The sequence below is a fragment of the Talpa europaea genome (assembly GCF_964194135.1).
Source record: "Talpa europaea genome assembly, chromosome: 7".
NCBI classification, from domain to species: domain Eukaryota; kingdom Metazoa; phylum Chordata; class Mammalia; order Eulipotyphla; family Talpidae; genus Talpa; species Talpa europaea.
The window spans coordinates 81,751,469-81,765,750 of record NC_140074.1 but is presented as its reverse complement, the minus strand read 5'-3'; the positions used below and the strand labels follow the sequence as shown (position 1 = coordinate 81,765,750).

At 40.6% G+C, this 14,282-nt stretch overlaps 1 protein-coding gene across 1 annotated transcript in view; it reads right to left on the bottom strand.

Annotated features, from left to right (window-relative positions):
- UTP6 (UTP6 small subunit processome component) overlaps window positions 1-13,131 on the bottom strand; it is a gene marked incomplete at both ends in the record, with an annotated part of 35,167 nt that extends 22,036 nt beyond the window's left edge. Inside the window, 7 exons of the mRNA XM_084237349.1 lie at window positions 250-368; window positions 2,876-2,939; window positions 3,731-3,778; window positions 4,477-4,569; window positions 4,791-4,832; window positions 11,786-11,870; window positions 13,040-13,131. Coding sequence (XP_084093475.1) covers window positions 250-368; window positions 2,876-2,939; window positions 3,731-3,778; window positions 4,477-4,569; window positions 4,791-4,832; window positions 11,786-11,870; window positions 13,040-13,131 — 543 coding nt within the window. The remainder of the gene's footprint in view (window positions 1-249; window positions 369-2,875; window positions 2,940-3,730; window positions 3,779-4,476; window positions 4,570-4,790; window positions 4,833-11,785; window positions 11,871-13,039) is intronic.
- Between the last annotated feature and the right edge of the window lie 1,151 nt (window positions 13,132-14,282).

Below are 14,282 nucleotides of genomic sequence, written 5' to 3'. Positions count from 1 at the left end.
CAAAGAGAACTGATTCTAAATATAATTTCTCAAAACTTTTTTTTTTTTTTTTTTAATGTGGGACCCTCGCCGGTGGCCAGGGATCAAGCCGGCGCTGCAGAGGCTGTGGGCAGCCTCACAACCCAGCGCTCAACTGCTGCGCCACCAGGGGAGGCCCAACTTCTCAAAATATTTTTAACAATTAAGACTAAGTCTCTTGGGGACTAAACTGAGATATCACTACCTCATCTTATATGCACACCAACTCACTTCTTGATAAAGTTTTGGGCATTCAGGATGAAATCGCAGAGCCCGAAGAAATAGCTGTCTTGCACTTTCTGAAGATAAGCGATCTTCCATTTCCCATTTGGCGGCCATAATCCACAAAGCTACAAATGATAAACATCAAACTTCATTTCAATAAATTAAATTAAATTAAGTAAGGCAAGAAAAACACAATGCTTCAATTTTAACACTCAAGGTTTGTTGTTGTTGTTGTTTGTTAGTCTTACCAAAAGAGGAAGGAGTTTCTAATGGTTAATTATGAAGTATTGCTGCTTTATCTAAAATTAAAGTATTCTGAAGCTAATCTGTGTATACTTAGGTACATGTTACTATTTTCATCAGATCAACATCAGTCACATACAAATTTTAAGTGTCATGATGCTGAAAAAAATATATACCTTAGAATCGAAAGTATTGTTTTCTCCATTTTTAAAATAGCTCATATATTTTTTTCAATGACTTCAAAAGTAAATTTCTTATCATACCTGCTAGGAGCCAGACTTAAAAAAAAATTTTTAGGGCCTTCCTGGTGGTGAAAGGGGTTAAGATGCAGCACTATGAAGTTATCCACAGCCACTGCAGCATGAGTTCAATCCCCACCCAGGGAGGTGACCCACATGGTACGGCAGACCTCTCCTGTCCCGCCCACTGCTCCTCTCAGCAGTGCTTTCCATCTGTCTGCCTGTTCTGCTCCCCACTCTATCTCTGGTGAATCCTCTCACCCTCCCGCACCTCTGGTCTGTACCCCAGCTCTTGTATAAAAATAAATAAATCTAAAAATAAATAAATCTTAAAAAAAAATTTAGTGAAGCTAGTTTTCTGTACGTGTGAGTCATTTTGGGTTATAAAGAAAACAATCAAAGTAAAAGCTTGAAATGGAGTTCCTGCAAGGAATTCTCTAATTCATGAAGTAGTCCATTCTTCCCTTTCTTTATTTCTTGATAATTTAATTGTCCTCTGTACTTTCCTATCTTCAGCCTTCCATGGCTATTATCTTTGCAGATTTTAGCACTGTAACAACAGCTCTTCTTTTCAGGATGACACACAAAGTCAACATACACTAATAGGGAAGCAAGTGTTCCTAAGACTGTTAACCTATTTGTTATTTGGAGTTTGGAGTCATAAATTATTAAACTAAAATAAATAAATAAATAATTGAACTACTTGAAATGAATATATGATTAAAGCTGTAAGTAGCATATGATCTGCATGAAAAGCTTACCAAAAGTTAATAAAACCTATAAATTTTTAAACTTTAAAAATAGTATCATCAGGGGCCTCCCCAGTGGCACAGCGGGTTGAACGCAATGCTGTAAAGCTGTCCGCAGCCTCCACATCACCGGTTCGATTCCCAGCCAGCCAGAGAAATTCCCACATGGTGAGGCAGACCTCTCCTGTCTCGCCTGCTGTTCCCCTCAGCAGTGTACTTCAGTCCTTCTGCCTGTTCTGCTCCTTGCTCTGTCTCTGGTGAATTCTCTCACCCTCCCTCGCCTCTGGCCTGTACCCCAGTGCTTGTATAAATTAATAAATCTTAAAAAATAAATAGACAATCTTTTACTATCGCTAGGACTTTTGAATAAACATTTTAAATAGGTTCTGCCATAAAGCAAAGGCTAGAAAGGAGAGTGACAGAGCATCTGGTTTATTACCTAATAGTGATGATGATGATAAAAATGAAATTAACTTGCTAAAAAAATTAAAAGAAAAACCTTTGTCCTATATGGAAAATTAACATTTAATTAACATTCTAGCTATTTCCCTAGAAACTTAATAAAGTGAGCTATATTACCAGGCAAGACTGCTTCTGATAAAAATGATCCATGGTTGGTAACTACATCTGAACTAAGGGGGCGATGACTTTGTACAGTCATGCTTTGGGCTATCCTGTGTATGTGATTCCTGAAATTGAGCATGGTCCTTTCTAGGATCTCTGGGTCTTCTAAGTCAGAGTTGCTCCTCTACCCACTCACATGGTCTCATCCCCTCACATCTAAACTGTCGGCTAAGTTAGGCTTTCAACTGTTAAAAATATTCTAATATTCTGCTAAAGACACACACCTAATGCTGTCCCACTAATCCCAAATTAACCAGTGGCAAACATAGCATATTAGAGTTTTGTATCAGATAAAATGCCTACTTGAGCCTAATACTTGAGGATAGATACTTGGAGCACCTCCACTATAAAAATGTATCATTCGCACAGGTAAGTCTTTTTCTTACAAAACACAACTACCAACTACGTGCAAATCACTCTTGTAACATAAGTATTAACATCTCCCTGCTTTAAGTTTTTGAAATCCATCAGATTTGACTGCTTCAAATACAATGTCCCTCACAGGAGAGAAGGGTTTCTGTTACCAACAACTAAAATGAAATATAGTCCTATTTGACCACAGACACAATATCTGGGACAATAACCTGTACACAGGAGATAAGGGTAAGTTAAAAGGCAGCCTCTCAGGAATAAAAACCATCAAGGCCACATGTGCCTACACTCATGTTCTCAAAATAATTCCTTTTAGGTTTATCAAGCAAAATAAATTCCAAAATGGCTTGAGTCTACATAAGAGATAGACCATAGAACAGAGATAGACCAAGAATTTCACCATACCCGGCTTGTTCGAATGAATGGCCAACATGGCAGAGTATACCTTGCTAAGTTGAGTTTTGGTAGCCTGTAAAAGAGGAAAAAACAAATCTACATCCTGCACTGACAAATCATTGCTCTTAATCTCTAAATGGGCTGTACTCCAAAAACTTACCAACTCTAAAATCCAGTAGAACAAGATCTGCTATTGCTAAAGACATATTAACAAATACAGACATACTCATAGCTTTCTCCCCTCTGAACACCATACATGAACTTCCTAAATATCTTTTTAAAATTCAACTTCGGGGCCTCCCCAGTGGCGCAGCGGTTGAGCGCTGGGTTGCGAAGCTGACCGCAGCCTCTGCAGCACTGGTTCGATCCCCGGCTGCTCCCGGGCCACCGATGGAGGGTCCCACATGGCACGCAGACCTCTCCTGCCACCCGCTGCTCCCCTCAGCAGTGTACTTTGGTCCTTCTGCCTGCTCTGCTCCCCGCTCTGGCTCTGGTGAATTCTCTCACCCTCCCGCACTTCTGACTATACCCAGTGCATGTATAAAAAACAAAAACAAACAAACAAATAAATAAATAAAAACATGCCTCTATTAAAAAAAATAAAATAAAATTCAACTTCACTGAACAAATACACATAAAAATAATTTTCTTTTCAGCTAACTTGGAAGCCATTTATATAGCCATTTGGCTGTGCAAATGTCATTACACAGAAGTTCAGCCTTCTTGATTTCTTTTCACATTTATCAACTCTACACCTTCCTAGAAAACTTGGGAGTTCAGTAATCAAGTATGAAGGTTAAAAAACAGACTAACCGGACTAACCAAAAAGATAGAGCGAGAAACACAGGGCCACCTAATACTCACCCATTTCTTACAGAAGACTATATAAGACAGCCAGAGTTGAATATCATCCTGCAATAAAAACAATGTAATAAGTTGCCTGAATTTGAATGTACATTTAATACACCTCTGCATTAATTAACTGTTTGTTAGCAAGGGGCAGATATCAGCAAATTCAATGTGTTACCACATCCTTAGCCTGTTAGGCTCTTCTCAGCAAGGCCTTAGATCTCTTAACCATAACTCAATCGTCCCCTCACTCCCACCTACCATGCTCCAAGACAAAATTTGTTACCTATCCATTGTATTCATTTCAGTTTTTAAAGGGTTTCAAACATTGTAACAACCCAAAATCTGTCATTCCCAGGAATCCAAAGTACTTTCCATGCAACATACTTCCTGCAGGCCAAGACTGAAGAAAACCAAGGAAATGAGATGATGCGCCTACTCTATCCATTCATCTTCCACATTCAAGTCTTCAGTGCACTTTACTTAATGATATATTCATACAAAACCCAGATAATTTACTGATCCTTAATTACGTACTTTTTTCAGCACCATCCTCACAGAATAACTAAAGGTAATGAAATCAATTTTCATTAAAATTACAATCTATCATTTAAAGATTTTACCAGTTTCAAGTAATGACAACACTAGAACATCAAAATACCCAAGAAAAAAGAGCAATGCAATTTGAATATTCAAGTCATAATATGTAGAATACATCTTCCTATCAATAGCTTACAATTAAGGATGCTCTCATCACTTACTTTCCATTTTGCTGAAGCACGTCGGAAGACACCTTGTACCCGATGTACAATAGAATTCTCAATCTCATCCTTCTTAAATGAATAGCCAATGCGCTAAAAAGTGACATAAAAAAGAAAGACTCAGTTTGCTCACATTTATCCAAAATAGTATTCCTACTCAAACATTAAATAGTATTGGCAAAGAAAGCACATAATTACAAATACCCATTATGACTACATAACCCATCAGTGCCAACTGCTTCCAAACCCAAGGTCTACTAGGCTATACTACATAATTATACATTTTTCTAACTCCCAGAAAATCATTTACTTACAGTTCTTCGTCTCTGAATCAGCTCCAAAAGATTAATTTCGTACTACAGAAAAAATATATACCACAAAAAATTATAAACTTTTAAGTACCAGAAATACCTTAAGTTAAAATCATAAATAAATATCCTGAATATGAAACAAGATAATCTATTCCTAAAAAACGTAATTTATAGTAAATGTCTAGGATTCATAAGAATTCACCTTACATCTGCAAAATTCCCATATATGATAAGTTTATATATATCTCAAATACAAAGAAAACATGTTACTGAAACCATAAGATTTATAAGATAACATCAAATTTTCTGGTCTACAACAGTGTTTTCCAACTTTTAGTAAATTATCATTCAAAAATCTTAAGGTAATGCACAAGCAAATAAACAATGGTAATTTCTGAAATAGGCAACAGGGGTGACAAATCTAATTGGCTTTCCCTCCCTGCCCACTTAGAACCCTAAGAGCTCTTAAAAATCACTACTGTATGAGCCCTCTTTTTAAGCCTTGGCTTGAAGACTATTAAAAAGCTCGGGATCTCACAAGGTTGCATGTTTCATTTAAAAACTGTTTATGGGGCCTCCCTGGTGACACAAGGGGTTAAGCACCACACTATAAGCAATTCACAGCCTCTGCAGCACGAGTTCGATCCCTGGCCAGCCAGGGCGCATCCCACATGGCACAGCAGACCTCTCCTGTCTCGCCCGGTGCCTCCCTCAGCAGTGTACTTCAGTCAGTCTGCCTGTTCTGTTACCCACACTGTCTCTGGTGAATCTTCTTAACACCCGCCCCGGCATCTCTGGCCTGTACCCCTGCTCTTGTATGCATAAATAAATAAACCTTTAAAAAAAATAAAATAATAAAAAATAAAAATTGTTTTATGAAGGGGCCTCCCTGGTGGCGCAAGGCGTTAAGAAGCTATCCACAGCCACTGCAGCACGCGTTCAAAGTTATCCACAGCCACTGCAGCACGAGTTCGATCCCCGGCCAGGGAACAACTCACATGGCGCAGCAGACCTCTCCTGTCTCACCTGCTGCTCCCCTCAGCAGTGTATTTCAGTCAATCTGCCTGTTCTTTTCCCCTCTGTCTCTAGTGAATCCTTTCACCCCTCGCACCTCTGGCCTGTATCCCTGTTCTCGTATGCATAAATAAATAAATCTTAAAAAAAGAAAAAAAAAATGCCACTGCAGCACAAGCTTGACCCCCAACCAGGGAGCTAACCCATATAGCACAGCGGACCTCTCCTGTCTCACCCGCTGCTCTCCTCAGCACTGTCTTTCAGTAGATCTGCCTATTCTGCTCCCCACTGTCTCTGGTGAATCCTCTCAAACACTCTCCCTTCCCCCCCACCTCTGCCCTACACCCTGGTTCTTGTATGCATAAATAATCTTTTTTAAAAAACTGTTTTATGAACTAGTTCAAGCACACAGAACACCCATACAACTACCATACAGCTACTTTAAAACCTGTGTTTTACATTTCAAATCTTTTTTAGAATTAAGTCCCTATGTAACATGCCAGATTTACTCCACTCCCTCCCATTCTGACACTATTTACCATTTCCAAGCATGACTTTGAACTTTATTACAATTCTACCTTGAAAGCTTTTTAAACTTTACATGAATGGTATCATACTGTACCCATTAATCCATATTTTTATTCAACATGATGTCTTTAGATACACCCTTGCTGACATGGAATTCAAACTCATTTAAACTGCTGTATAATATTTGACTGTATGGCACGGGCCATGCTACTCATGTTGTCTGACAAGGTCCGGGCATGGGGGAAATTTCTGAAAAGTCAGAAAACTCCATAGCTGGCTCCTGCTACTTCCTTTCATTTGTTTGTGCCAGTTACTGTAACCATGGAAATTTTCTATAAGCTTCAGAGTAACACAATGAGTACTGGCATCAATGCCAGTTACGGTATGCACACTTCAGTAGTTTGAGAAATGTACCTTCCAACATGATTGATAATGAAAGGGTTTCCAATAATTCTCCACGTCCTCCAATTTGTAATTCAGTTACCACGAGTAACACTGAGTTCTTTAAGAAACCACGCTTGATAGAACTGATGGAACTGAGCCCCCCACTAGAGAAGGCCCTGAGGTGCCCCAGGAGGTAAAATGGTATGAGAGAAACAAACCACATATTGTTCCCATGGTACTGGGACCCTTTGGTTCTATATAGAAAATAAGAAGCCACCCTGGCTCTTACAATGCCTGCTTAGCCTTGTTTTAGTTACCTAGCTTGACTGCATAAATCAAGTTGTGTGTAGCACCTGTTTCTATTTTCTGAATAACATACATCACCTAGGGAAATAATGTAACCAAGTTAATGTAACCAAGTGACCAAGTTAATCATAGACTGGGAAAATTAAAAAAAGGATTGTGCACTGTTAATGATCATTAATAATTTCTGAAACAATGTAAAAATAAAATCAATCATGATTGCATGATGTAATGATCAAGTAAAAAATTTCTGCTGTATAAATAAAGCCCTGCTGGGGCTATCAGCAGGAGATGTCTGCACCCTGATCAAGTGTCAGTGTCTCCTCACTACCTCATCTACCTCATTTCCCCCCTCCACTTCGCCGACACTGTCTTGTCCTTGCGGGGATCCTGACACGACACTTTACTGGAGCTGGCCTCCAGCAATTGTACAATGTTAAATGTGCTGTTTACTTATCTACTGCTGCTTCTGATTACTGTATTACAAAAAGCTGTAATACTCTTACACATATCTTCTCACAGATATATGCAGCAACTTTTCCAGGGCATAGACCCACTTCTACCACTAGTATGTAAGTTCCTCAAGGCAAATTTTTGTCTGCTTAAATATTGCTGTACCTTATCAGATCAAATCATTACTATGCACATATACCGATACTCACAATTTGCTATATAACTGAGTAAATTAAATTGCTGGGCCATATGGTACATGCATTTTCAAGTGTATGAGACATTACCAAAGTGCTCTCCAAAGTGGTTATACCAATTACACCAATAATATTAAATTAAAACTGATAATATCAGTTTTAAAAATGTTTGCTAATAATAGATATGTCATAGTGCACCCTGGTTTTAATCTACATTTACTTGATTACCAATGAGGCTAATGTCGTGAATGTTTCTCCTTTGTGAATTGAATGTTTATATTTTTCTAGTTCTTCGTCACTTTCTTCTTAATCTGAAGTTCTTTATTCTAGACTGTGTTACAAACATTTTCTGCCGTTTAGTGGCTATCTCTTCATATTATGATGTCTGTTACTGCACACAAAATTTTTTACTTTTAGTACAGTTAAATCAATCTTCTCTTCAGATTTGTGCCTTCAGTCTCATTTATTTTTTAAAAAATTTCCCTACGTTAAATCACTTTTTCATAATTTTTGTAAAAGATTTAAAAGTTTTCCCCCTAAAAGGAAATTCAGCTTTTCATTCAGCAGGAATTTACTTTTATGTATTATGTGAGGAAAGGACCTAATTTTGCTTTTTACACAGTGGATAACAGATCCCCAATGATTTAAAATGCCACTTGTGAGAATGTAAACTGGTGTAGTCATTATGGAGAGCAACATGAAGACTCCTTAAAAATCAAAACTAGAGGGCCTCCCCTGGTGGCACAGTGGTTGAGCACTAGGCTGCAAAGCTGCCCGCAGTTCGATCCCCACCAGTTCAATCCCCGGTCGCCAGTTCGATCCCCGGTCGCCAGCAAGGGTCCCACATGGTGCGACAGACCTCTCCTGCCGCGCCTGCTGCTCCCCTCAGCAGTGTATTTCATCAGTCTGCCTGTTCTGCTCCCCACTCTGGCTCTGGTGAATTCTCTCACCCTCCCACACTTCTGACTGTGCCCAGTGCTTGTATAAATAAATAAAATCTTAAAAAAAAAAAAATTAAAACTAGAGGGCCTCCCCTGGTGGCGCAGGCGGTTGAGCGCAGTGCTGTGAAGCTGTCCACAGCCTCTGCAGTACCATTTCAATCCCAGCCGACCAGCAAGCGTCCCACATGGCGCAGCAGACCTCTCCTGTCTCGCCCGCTGCTCCCCTCAGCAGTGTATTTCATCAGTCTGCCTGTTCTGTTCCCCACTCTGTCTCTGGTGAATCCTCTCACCCTCCTGCGCATCTGGCCTATACCCTGGTTCTTGTATAAATAAATAAATCTTTAAAAAAAAATTAAAACTAGAAATTCCATACAAACAAGTTATTCCACATCTGGGTATTTACACCCCAAAATACAAAAACACTAACTCAAAAACATACACCCATATTTATTGCAGCATTACTTATAGTAGCCAGAGGTGAAACAACCTAAGTGCCAACAGACAGATTATTGGATAAAGAAGATGTGGTGTACATACACTAGAGCACTACTCAACTATTACAAAAAGATGAAACCCTTTCATTTACAATAACATGGATTGACCTAGAAAACTAACTTTACTAAGTTGTTATGCTTAGGGAAATAAGTAAGAAGGAAAAAAACACTGCATGTTTTCACTCAAGTGGTATATAGAGAAACAAACATATGGACAGACTAAATAAAAGAAAAATAAACTTTTAGACTACAGAACCAATTAGTGGTTACCAAAAGGGAAGGGAGAAGGGAGCTAAACTGGATAAAAAGGGTGAATCGTTTGGTGAAGAATAGAACTAGACTTTTTTTTTTTTTCCCCCCAAAGATTTATTTATTTATTTATGCAAGCACTGGGTACAGTCAGAAGCACAGGAGGGTGAGAGAATTCACCAGAGCCAGAGCGGGGAAAAGAACAGGCAGACCGATGAAATACACTGCTGAGGGGAGCAGCGGGCCTGGCAGAAGATGTCTGTAGTGCCATGTTGGACCCTCGCCAGCTGCCAGGGATCGAATTGGCGCTGCAGAGGCTGCGGGCAGCCTCGCAGCCCAGCACTCAACCGCTGCGCCACCAGGGGAGGCCCTAGAACTGAACTTTTACTGGTGAATTTAATGTAGTACATACACATGTTTGATTTTTAATGATGCACCTCTGAAACTTATGTTATAATGCAACATTACTTCAATAAAAAGGTAATAATAAAAAACAAAATGCCACTTGTGTCTTGTATTATGTGGCTGTATGCAGTAGGGGAGAGGGGGGATTTATGTAAGTCATTAAGTGTGTATGTTTGTTTTTAATCTATTTACTTAATTCATTAATGCTCTCTAAAAGTAAACAAATCAACCTAATAATTATCTAGCTCTTCAAATATTTAAAGAGTGAAATTACTTCCTACTTCTTAAGAATTCTTAAGGTTAAACATCTCCATTTCCTTCAACAGTTCCTCCTAGAACAAGGTTTCCACCTGGCTGCCTTCCAAGCAACCTCTCAAATGCCTTCTTAAAAGGTAGTCCTGAACTTTACACAAAATTCCAAACATAGCTTGATAAGACAAAACACTTTTTTCCCCAAACCATTATCTTATGAGAGCCCACTGTCTGCTATGTCTTCTGCTCAGTTAACTTACCCGACATTCCATTTTTTATTAACGTAGTCAATTGGATCCAATTTATTTACATATGTTTTTTGCTCATTTCAAATTGGCAGTCTACTCCGAAAACCTCTTCTAAAAAGAAGATCCTTAGGGCCTCCCCAGTGGCACAGCGGTTGAGTGCTAGGCTGCGAAGCTGCCCGCAGCCTCTGCAGCACCGGTTCGATCCCCGGCTGCCGGCGAGGGCCCTACATGGCACGACAGACCTCTCCTGCCGCCCCGCTGCTCCCCTCAGCAGTGTATTTCATCGGTCTGCCTGTTCTGCTCCCTGCTCTGGCTCTGGTGAATTCTCTCGCCCTCCCGCGCTTCTGACTGTACCCAGTGCCTGTATAAATAAATAAATCTTAAAAAAAAAGTAAAAAGAAGATCTTTAGCCAGGTCTTGTATGTCATTTGTTCTGTTATTTTCTTTTTCAACTAAGCTCAGTACTTTTCTTCTTATATTATTTCCTCTTATTACTGGGTTCTTTCTCAATTCTTACTTTCTCTTTCAACGTATTATTATTTGCACCCATCTTAAAACTGGTCTTCCATGTATATTGTATCTTCATTCGACTCTTTCATTAACTTACAGGACTGAAGAATCTTGCAGCACATCTCTTTCTAAGTAGACAGACTGAGAGATACCTAATTACTAACTTTGCAATAAACTACTATCATCAAACTCACTCTCCTTTATCCACCCTCTACTGGCCCCAACCACGAATCCCTTGCTAAAATCCTGGCAGTCTCTGATCTACTAATCATAGAGGGGGAAATAAGGAATTCAGTTTGCCAACAACTAAAGCCTTTAGAATAACGATGCTACTCCCAAATCACCTCTATTTCTACTCAAAATTTACCTAAGTATCAGTTGTGAAATAGTGTAGAGGGCCTCCCTGGTGGTGCAAGGGTTAAAGACAGCACTATCCAGCTATCGCCAGCCACTGCAGCACCACTTCGATCAGTGGCCAGGGAGATGACCCACATGGCGCAGCAGACCTCTCCTGCCTCGCCAGCTGTTCCCCTCAGCAATTTATTTCAATAGATCTGCCTGTTCTGTGCCCCACTCTGTCTCTGGTGAATTCTCTCACCCCACCCCCACACCTCTGGCTTATACACCAGTTCTTGTATGCATAAATTAAAAAAATCTAAAAATAAATAAATATTGTAGAAAACTGACATTAGCTACCATTTCTTTTTTAAAAAAAGATTTATTTTTATATATTTATGCATAGAAGAACTGGGGTATAGGCCAGAGGTGTCAGGGGTGAGAGGATTCACCAGAGACAAAAGTGAGGAGCAGAACAGGCAAATCTACTGAAATACACTGCTGAAGGGAGCAGCCGGTGAGACAGGAGAGGTCTGCTGCACCATATGGGATCAACTCATGCTGCACAGGCTGGCAATAGCTTGATAATGCTGACTTTAACCCCTGTACCACCAAGGAGGCCCCTAAGCTACCATTCTATAACTCATTTAAAATTTGTGAGATTAAATAGTAAAATTATTCACTTACTTGAACATAATTGATAAAGTCCTCCTTAAAAAGAGCTCTTCGCTGTATTTTGTATTCTAGATCTGAAGCCTTCTTAATGATAGCCCTGGAAAATAAGTCATTTAAAATATAACTTTTAAAGAGCAAAAGTTTAAAAAAGGAAAAATTAAATAACTTTGAAATTTTTTTGTTTAATACAATCAAATAACAAACCTGTTTGTAATATATGCAAAAAGCTTATTTACCAAAATACATAATAAATACCCCATAATCCTTTATCAGTTGCCATGACCACTGACATTCCCACCAGCAAAGCAAATAATGTTAGTACTTTAAATTAGTTACGTGTGGTATTAGTAATGATTTAACTTTCTTCAAACTCAGGAGATTTAGGTTTTAATAATAATCACATCTTTCTTAAATTCCTCTTATTTCTGAGTTTTCAACATGCAGATTTGTTTTAAAAAGGAAGAAATCTAGATTATCTCTAGAAAGTTGACTATTATTGCAAGACGTAACGGGAGAAGATTCACCTTTTTAGGCAAAGAACATACATTAGGCGAACATATAAGGAGAATTTAATGCAAGATATGCAAGACCAATCTAAAAAAAACAACCCTACTTAATGGTAACAACATTTATTGAGCGCTCATCAAGAACCCATGCACTGTTTCTTTCCACTAACAAATGTTTAACCCACCCACTCCCCCCCCCCACGCCCAGTCATCGCATTATTGAATTCAGTCATTGCAAATTCAAGAAATGATCCCGGGGGGGGGGGGTGGTCCTTAAGGGGGTAGAAGGAGAGGTGATCACAATAAACTTAACAAACTACTGAATGCCAACTATGTACCAGGCGTTGCTGTCTAGGATCTAGGCAACTGAATTAAACGGCCCCCATCTTTTAAGTCTCGTTATAAAGATTTACTCACTCCTCCCAATCACCTTACAGTGGACTTCACTGTAATCAGTGTTTCCCACGAAGCCCAGGGTATGTTAACTGAAGGAGAACCACCCGGTTTTATCCCCTTTATAGCCCCAAGACCTAACTCCACGAAAAGCCGTCAGTATGTTTGATGGGTAAACGGACGGCACACCTCGCAATGCAAAAGAAATAAATTCTGGGCTTCATCAAAACCCGAAAATGGGCTTCCACCAAGTCAGGAAAAGTGAGTAATTCAACTGCCCCCGCCGTCCTGCCTCCCCGCGCCCCCGACACACGCGCCCCAACCGCCCCTCAGACCGCCCCGGCGCTTCCCCGCCCCGCTCCCTCACTTAATCTCCTTATGGCTGAACAGGCCAATGCGTTCCAGCTGTTCCAATTCGGGGAGACGATCTTCAATGCGTTCCTGAATTATCTCTGCCATGAGGACCGAATTCTGCCATCCAAGGCAGGTACCGCCAACGAGCGCAGGAAGCGCCCGGCCCGACCTCTCCGCGTGTTGACGCAACGTGCGCCTCCGGTCCCGCCCTTTCCGCTTCCGCTGCCTCACGGTGGGGGAAGTTCCTCGGGCTCTGGCGTCGCTATCGCCACCCCGTGGCTGACTGCGGAGTTGCAGCGAGGACCTCTCCCAGCCGTGCGCTCACGTAGACGGGGTAGATGGGCGGGGCGGGATGGGCGGAGCTGAGTGCGCGCGCGGCCGGACGTGGGCGGGGCTGGGAGGAGCTTCTCCGCGCCTGTGGGGTTTACCTGACAGAGGCGTGAAGTGCCTTTCTGCAGGTTATGGTTCCTCTTTCATTCTGTTCTTGTCCCACGACCTCGTTTTCCGACACCGAGACCCATAAAATAAAAGGAAAGGAAAGGGGAAGGATAGGGCCTCCCCGGTGGTGCAGCGGGTTGAGCGCCGCACTGTGAAGCTGTCTACAGCCTTTGCAGCGCCGGTTCGATTCCAAGCCCCGGCCAGGGAGAAACCTACGTGGCGCGGCAGACCTCTCCTGTCTTGCCCGCTGCTCCCCTCAGCAGTGTAATTCAATAGATCTGCCTGTTCTTTTCTCCTCTCTGGTGAATCCTATCACCGTGCCGTGCCTCCTACTGTACCCCAGTTCTGTACAAATAAATAAATCTTAAAAAATAATAACAATAAAAAAAGGTGGGGGAGAAGGATAGAAGACAACGTATTTCCAAAAGTCAGTAATGGAAATGGTAAGAGGACGGGAAAATTGATCAGGCTAGCCAAAGCTCTCTTTGCTTTCGGCTAATTTAACCAGTGTGATAAAACAGATGTTTCACATGCTAATTGATTTTAAAATGGGAAGAAATTTTTATTACTTGAATAATTATTCTGGCTTTGTAGACTATTTCTCAAAATACATAACCTTGGGTGGGTATCAAAAACTTTTTTTTGTTGCCAAATAAATCATTAAGATGTAGACCCTCCTAAGTCACTGCCCAAGCAACTTAGCATTTCTAAAAGAACCTTCAGGCAAATCAGCTTGGAAGGGACATTTCTCATGCTATTACTAACCCTAAAAGAATAACCACATGGCGCAGGTTCTTTTTAAATTTTGGAAGATGATA